This window comes from Ricinus communis, chromosome 7, assembly GCF_019578655.1.
Source record: "Ricinus communis isolate WT05 ecotype wild-type chromosome 7, ASM1957865v1, whole genome shotgun sequence".
In the NCBI taxonomy this organism is placed as follows: Eukaryota; Viridiplantae; Streptophyta; class Magnoliopsida; order Malpighiales; family Euphorbiaceae; genus Ricinus; species Ricinus communis.
Genome location: NC_063262.1, coordinates 1,409,111 through 1,417,739, shown reverse-complemented (window position 1 = coordinate 1,417,739; position 8,629 = coordinate 1,409,111). Strand labels below are relative to the sequence as shown.

Below are 8,629 nucleotides of genomic sequence, written 5' to 3'. Positions count from 1 at the left end.
CATTCATTAATGGAAATGTATAGAAAACATATTAAAATAACTGATTTCAGTATACTTATATTAAACTTGGACAACACAAATATGCTACATCATCTAATTATGCCTATGTCAACAATTGTTCCTATTTTTGGTTTAAACAAATTTAAAGCTTAAACTGTCACTAATTCTGTCTACACATGGAATTTAGGATAGGGTTCAAGTCCTACTTGGAAATATTGGCTAATTTCTCAAATTTTTAATTCAAATTATTGCACGAGATCATTAACAATTAACTTTTCTTTATTATTATTATTGATCATTGATGCGTGTGGATTATTAAAATTATGAAAACTCGATTTTCAAATGGTGTCAGCACAACAGAATCATAGGAAAGCATTGGATACATGCAAGTCATGCAGCGTTTCTTGATAAGATGCTACTACTGAATTGTTTTCTTTTTCTTTTAATTTAATAATTACTGAGTTGTTATTTTATGATTATATAATAAACGAATAAATCTCACTTTTTTTTTAATATTTAGCACTTGAATTATAAGAAAATATACATTTCACCCATTACATAGAAAGTGAAACTTAAGATTAATTAAATTAATTTTTAGTAAATTGTTTCGCATTAAAGAAAGTTAATAAATATATTTTTATAAAAAATAAAAATAAATATCAATACTTAAAAATATATCTAAATAAATTTATTTATAATAATAAATATTAATGAAACAGCAAATTGTAATTCTATAAATGTTTTACTTGTTGGTATAAGTTACATATTAATTTTATAGATGTCTCTTAACTATAAGTTCCATATTAATTTTATAAAGATTTTTTATCAAATCTGATTATTAAATATCGGACTGAATTTTTTTATCACTTCAATAAAGAAATAATTTAATATTACTATAATAAAATATTATACATTTTTTTTAAATCACTGATATTTTTTTATTATTTAATTATTATAATACAAAAGAAAAAGAAAACTACTACTCGATTAAAAATAATATGTTGTAGATAAAAAAAATTATAAAAATAAGTAAAATGAAAGAAAAACAGCTAAGATTTAATAAAATTAAAAGATTATTTTAAAGAGGGAAAATTTTATGATAAGACAGAAAGCAATCAATTATTTATCAATCACAGGAAAACACTGTATAAATATTTTTTTTAAAAAAATGAAAATGATAGTTGAAATTCATAACATGAAAAAGCAAAATATTTACTTTTTCTCTTGGAAAATGATATTTTGTTTTGTTATATTTATTGGTCCATTCTGTAGAGATGGAATCCAGACACACAAGTTTGAACGTTGAAAATTGGTGTTTTTTGTTTTGGTTATTGAAAAAGAAAAATTGAATTGGATGGTGTTTTCTTCAATTAAAAAGAAGCATTAAATTTGTCCTTTTTGAATATGCAATTCTAATCATCTATAATTAAAAAAATTAGAGTATTTTTTTTAAAAAAACAATATAAAAATAATTATTTTTTCGGTATTTATATATTTAGAGTTAATTTTGGAATGTGTCGGATAAATTTTTTACAAATAATAAAATACTGTTATAGAAATTTTAATATATTATAAATTGTAAAATCTAAATTTTTGAATGTAGCTAACCATATATATTGATTATTCAATAAATAATTTGTCTAGCAATATAAAGATTAGGAAAAAGATAAGTGCCTATGCTACAAATTCAAAAGCTTTAGAAGTTTGAATTCTGAGAAACATGGACTTGAAAAAGATGAGTGGTGGGAGTAGTGCATGTGATTTTTGGATCCAATGGAGTTTTCAATTTTTAAATCTAATCATTATTCCTTTTCCTCTGCTCTTAAAGCATTATTATTAAATAAAAAGATAAGGGAATAGTTACTATTTCAAATATAATTAATATTTGGGTCGTATAATCCAACAAAAAATGAATATAATAAGTAGGAATATAATATTATTAAACCCTCACTAATTGCAGACATAACTCTCATACCATTGTAATCAATTGAAAAGGACGTCACTAAAGCAACATAATTAATTTAAATCAAATCAACATAATTAAGAGCGGGCTACCACTCTCAAATTCTTTTTCTAAAAAGAAAATTATAAATATTTTACGAATTTCAAATTCTATCCTATAAACTTTTTAAATTCTTTTAATTCACCCCCTTAGATTATTTTTTTTATGAAAGTTTTTTTTACTAATATTATTTATATTTTAATACTTCATATAACTCTCAAAAAAAATTATGACCCTAAATATTTTAATTAGTAAATATTTAAATATAATTAAATTACTAATAATAATAATAATAACAACAACAAAAGAATAAAGTCTCTATATAGATTCGATCAACCAATCATGGCATGACAACGCACTATAAATGCATTCATGTATTTGTACCAAAATATATGTGTACAGAAAGTGCCTGCATCTGCATGTCCATGTTGGATGATGTGTTGTTAAATTTTATGCATGAGAATGAAGAGTTAGGAGTATAATTAACCTTCTTGTTTTTGTAATTATTTTTATTGATTCTAAAGTATAGTCTATCTTCTTTTTCTTTTAATTATTAAGTTATTAGGTAATTATCAAAAACATTATTCATTAATTAGCATGAATATTATTACATCAGCTTAAAATCTTAATTAATTAGCATAAATCTCTTTAGTGCACGTGATATAATAATAGTAGTCCTAAAGCTCCTAGCTGGAACCGATTAAACCCTAATCTTTGTTTTAATCAAGAAACCTAATAAAAATACAATGAAGTCTTAAACAGGTTTCTCCGAGTCAAGACTCGGAGCTTCCTATCGTTGAAAAAAGAGCTTCTATCCACCAAATCTAATTAATTTTTGAAACATGTTCTTTTATAATAATGTTTTAATATTATTAACCAATGAAAGAACACAATTGGGTTTGGACCCTCATAATTTTCTTATTTTTCAATGGGAAAAAGAAGAAAGAAATCAAAGTGCTAAACCAAATTGATGCTTATAATAAATTACATCAATCAATTCCCAACTCCCAAAATCAAATAATAGAAGGAGTGTCTAAATCAAAGGGGCAACCAACGAGTAGAAAATGGTATAATTTCTTCACCTAAATCGCTTGATCAAAGGCCCACATTTTTCTGAATTTTCTTCACCAATAAAAATCTCCAGGCCCTACTAGAATTATTATTTGATGTGTTCCTTCATATATATTCATTCTAAGTTTAATTTCTTGAGGTTGAATGGACTGTCAAGTGTATTAAATTTATAAAATTTGATGTTAATTGGACCTTTTTCCTTTAGAAAAGATATGTTGAAGTCCAGCCTTTTTAGCACTTTTAATAGGATGATAACAACCAAATAACAAGATCAATAAAGACAAAGAGAAACATGTGAATAAGAATTGTGATGTATTTATAGTACTAAAAATTTTATCACTTTCATAGTCAATGTAATTAGATAAATAACTACTTTTATTATACAATTCATGTTTATCTATTCGTATTTTATGTTGGAGAATTAAAAATATTTGAGTTTAATCATTTTCATTAGTATGGATCGATAATAATAAAAAATTATTATAATTAAAAATATAATATATATATATATATATATATATATATATATATATATATATATATATATATATATATATATATATTTCTCTCTATTATCTTTGAAAGTACATTGAAAGCTTAATTTATTCCTTTTTGAATTTAAGAAGAAAACTACATCAATGTCTTAAAAAGAGACTTGTCATAAGCCTCACTTATGATTACAGGCAATGCTGATGTGATTACTTAGACTTGGCTAAACACCCGGTTCGAATAAATTGTGACCGGTTCAGTTTATTATTTTATTACATCTGAATTGATTCAAATATGAACAGATCGTGTAATTCGGTTCAACCATTAAGAATATATACACAAACAAACACACATATATATAAAATATAAAATTCTATATTTTTTTATTGACAAGTAATTATATCATATAATTATTAAATCTTTATTCTATTAATGATCTAATACAAGATTTTTAAGTTTCATAAAAAAACATTGTTATTATAATAAATAGTATGAAAAACATAAATTAAAGAGATTAAAGAATTAATTCATATACAGTTTGCTTCTATTCTACTGGCCCTAACCAGGTGTTTTTTCTTTAATTTTTTTTTTTTTCCTGAAAATGGTTATAGGCCCATTTCTCATTCTGGACCATGCAGAATCTTGGGGAAAGGCTTGGAAGGCAATAGCAATCTTATACACACCCAAGTCCAAAATCACAAACAATACATACAGCTTCATATGCACAGGGTCATTGTGCCAATTTCCTTCCTGTTATCATAATTAGACTCCGGAATTATGTGGGTTTTCTTCTTTTTCTACTCCGGGAGCCATCTGAAATACTTTATATTGTATAAAATGTCAGTAAGTATGTATATGGATTAATTTCGTGTATGCTTTGTAATTAAGTTACTTTTCTTGTTATTAGATATGGAGGGAGAGATGTTTTAGGACTATAACTTGTCTTGTATTTCAGTAACTTGTAACAGTCATTTATTTAGTACTGCTTAATGAAACTCCCTTAACAATAAATTTATTTATGGGATCTCCTTAACTCCTTTCCTCCTTGCAGAAACCAATTCTATTTTAAGTATTCTATTCATCTCTTTCAATTTTATTTAAGAAACTTCATGCATACCCTCACAAATACAAGCATCAGAGATTTTTATTTTTATTTTCTTTAACTTCGGGTTGATTGTAGAAAGATCAGAAGTGACAATTGATCAAGGTTATGGACATTAAAGTAGAGAATGAAGGATCTCAAACACAAACACAAACACAAACACCAGTTCAAGAATATCTACAGCCTCTTCTTGATAACCCATTGATAGTACCAACCCAGAAACCAACAAAAACGCCAGCACAGAAAGCCATTAGAAAAACCTTTAAAGGAACAGGACATTTAGCTAAACTTCTCCCAACAGGTTCCGTTCTGGCGTTCCAGATTCTATCTCCAATCCTGACACATCAAGGACAATGCCGCACCACCACTAGCATGTCATTGACATTAGCCCTACTAACAACATGTGCACTTTCTTGCTTTCTTTTATGTTTAACCGATAGTTTCCGAGATGAAAGAGGCAAAGTCCGATACGGGCTTGCTACGTTCAGAGGGTTGTGGGTTTTGGATGGATCGCTTAAACTATCAGCAGAAGAGGCTGAAAGTTATAAACTAAGGTTTATAGATTTCTTGCATGCTTTTATGTCTGCGTTGGTTTTTGGAGCAGTGGCATTCTTTGATAAAAATGTCGTGAACTGTTTTTGTTCAAATCCAAGTGAAGAGGTTAAGGATTTACTTGTTGCTGTTCCTGTTGGAGTTGGGGTTGTTTGCAGTATTTTGTTCCTTCGATTTCCCACAAAACGCCATGGAATTGGCACTCCTCTATCACGTCAATAGAACTAGATTTTATTTTTTATTTCCCAACATTCCATGGTCTATTCTGATGATTCTTGTGTAATTTCTTCAGGTTTGTTTTTATCAGAAAAATGCTTGTCTATGACATTATTTAATGGGCTACTGATTCGGAATGTGGGCTGTGGCACCAGTTTCAGAATTGGATTATTTAGGACCCTGTCCTGAATTACCTTTTCACAATCATATTCTTACTAATCACTCATGAATATCAATCATATTCTTATAATTTGAAAATCAAAAACTGCTGCGTAATCAACTGTAATATATTGATTGAGTCGCCTCCAATAAATATAAATCTCTTATAATTAATAACCTTTCATGTATTTACCACAGAAATCAAAATTCGACGTCGAAATATTAAGAACCCTAGAATTTTAATAAAATAATATAAATTTGGATTAAACGTTGTTAGTTTTGTAAAAACACATTCTTTTAGAAGGGAAGTTTTTCTCAATACTTCTTCAAATAATGACAGTTTTTCTCAATTCTTCTTCAAAGATTATTGGATAAACATAATCAGGAACATTTAAAAAGGCATAACTTTAGCCTTTTTCATTTTTCGCAATCTCCTCTCATTTTGAAAGGAGACTTTAAGTTGGGAAATAAGCCTGTTTCTGCTCTTTTTCCTTTTCTTTTCTTTTCTCTTATTTTCCTCCCCTCATTTAAACACCTAAAGAAAGAAAATTACAATAATTCCTTTACATTTCCTTTCATCTCCAATTTGACCCAACCAAATATAGTGGTTCAATCAAATACCTTTGTTTTAGATTAATGCAAAAAGGAAAAATGATAATTTTATCCCCTTGTGTTTAGATTAGTGTAAAAAGGAAAAAAAAAAAATAGTTTTACATAATTTTATATATTATATCAATTTTGATCTTTTAAAATAAAAGAATTAAAATTAAAATCTTACTCACATCTTGATTATCAGGATTAGACTAAGGCAAATAAACAACATTAGTAAGAAAAAGAAAGTTGAAGGGATTTTAAAGACTTGGTATAATTAGTTCAAATTAAACAAATCTGAATTTATATTTGATTACAAAGGTGACCAGAAAAATATATATATTGCATGTAAAGTGGGCAAAGAGTTTAGTCAAAATTCAAAATGACAATATTGAAAATCAGAAGAACCTTTGAAGACAAAGTCTTTTTCTTTTCAATTTTCAATTTTTAAACTTTTTATCATGTGAAATTTAAATCATTACTTCTATTTTAGAAGAATTTTATTTTATTATTAAGAATAAATTTGAAGTCTAACATCTATTTTTAGAATAGTTTCATTTTATTAAAATTTTAAATTTTAACAACTTTAAAATCGAAATAAACAGTTTAATAATAATAATAATAATAATAATAATTGTTATTATTATCGTTATTTTTGCTATTATTAATTATAGAAGAAGTGAGTGGGGCCAATGTCCAATTCTATGTTAACCAAATTAATAAAGAAAAGAGGAAGTCCACTAACTCCCACTTATCCATGAGGCGCGTTATATGCAATTGCTAGACAGAATTATGAAAAACAATTTAGAAAAGAAATACAAATAATTTCTCTATTTCTCAACTTTAAATATACATATTTTGACAAATTAAAAACTACATAATTTACTCTAATAATAAAATTATATATTATTATAATAACGCTATTAATTTATTAAAGTGGTATTTACATAGTAAAAAGTGATTGGTTACAAAAAAATAAATAAAAAATTAAACAGTTGAAGAAAAGAAAAAAGAAAAAAAACTCGTAGATCATTTTTGTGCTGAAAAATATTAATAAAACTATTTAGCCGGTGTCGTATTGTTCCTTTATTTCTCGGATTATCTTTAATATTGTAAATCATTTAGATTAATTTGTAAAATAATTTATAAAAAAATTCTAAATTAGAGTAAAAAAAGAAAGAATTAGTACAAAGAGTTAAATCCTTATCCTCTAGCAGTGCGTCGTCTTGTCCGAGTAAAGAGGAGAGGACACTTGAACTTTGAAAATAGGACAAAAACATATCTGTCGTCGCTATAGGTGAAAATCACTGTCTTTTGGTGACAACAATACTTGTTACTAAACTTACAAGTCAACTCATTTGCTTTAATATATTAAGTTATTACAAAGTCGTCACCATGTCAATGGGGAGAACATCTCTATGGTTACATAAAATAATTATATATTAAAATTATGATATTGTCATAAATTATTTTGATGACTATATATTTTCACGAAAAAAGTCATAAGCTCTTTTGTTATCACATAATTTATATTTTAATCACAATGTTCTTTTTTAATAACGATATCCACATATATAATTTTAGACTTAATTAATTCCCACAAATTAGAATAAATCTATAAACTAAAATATTATTTATATATTTTATTACTAATAGAATAAAAAATTATTATTATTATTATTAGATAATCAAATCATAAGTACATGAAAATTTAGATTCATCGGTACAAGATTAAAATAAATTATCTATACATCATTAAAAATAAATTTTTTGATCTAAATAGAAAATTAGGGTCATAGAAATAAATTAAATTGCTATTTTTTGTCTTTTAGAAAAATAAGGTTACTGCATTATAGCTAGATTAGTATAAAAAAGAATTTTTAAGCACCATTTATAGAAAAATAACTTAATTTTATCGCTTTAAATATGACTTTAAAAGTTAGAACGAAATTAAATTAATTAAATAAAATTTATTAATAATGGGTAAATATATAATGTATTATAAATTAAATTAATTAAATCAAATTTATTTAATATCATATGTAATTGTTCTAATGATATAACAAATGAACCAAAATAGAATTGAAATGGATGCAAACTGTATCTCATTAGATTAGAAGCAATGATAAAATATGATTAAATTCCTAAAAGCCAGTAGTTATGGATCATAGTCACTGCTAATTTCAGGCCTTATATTATAATTTATTAAACATAAAAAATTGATATAAATTGCAACATAGTAATATTTAAAAGAATAGAAAAAAGTTAATACTTTAGTCCTATGGAGGAATTACCTTCATCATAATAAAAAAACAACATAATCGAGGCTAAGTTCTTTTTGTTCATTTTCTCTTGAAGAATATTTTTAGTATTTTTTTTTATGATTATACCCTTTTATTTTTGCTTTCCATTTAATATTCCTTTGATATTTCAAAATAAATTGTTTA

General features: G+C 25.4%; 1 protein-coding gene across 1 annotated transcript; it reads left to right on the top strand.

Moving 5' to 3' along the window:
- The first annotated feature begins 4,772 nt into the window (after positions 1 to 4,772).
- On the top strand, positions 4,773 to 5,438 carry LOC8269121 (protein DMP7). The gene has a single exon (XM_002517805.1). It carries the CDS (start codon positions 4,773 to 4,775, stop codon positions 5,436 to 5,438), a length of 666 nt encoding a protein of 221 aa, XP_002517851.1.
- The last annotated feature ends 3,191 nt before the right edge of the window (positions 5,439 to 8,629 follow it).

Bases quoted from the DNA above. Each gene is read 5' to 3' on its own strand.
- LOC8269121 (XM_002517805.1), top strand. From the start codon at position 4,773: ATGGACATTAAAGTAGAGAATGAAGGATCTCAAACACAAACACAAACA.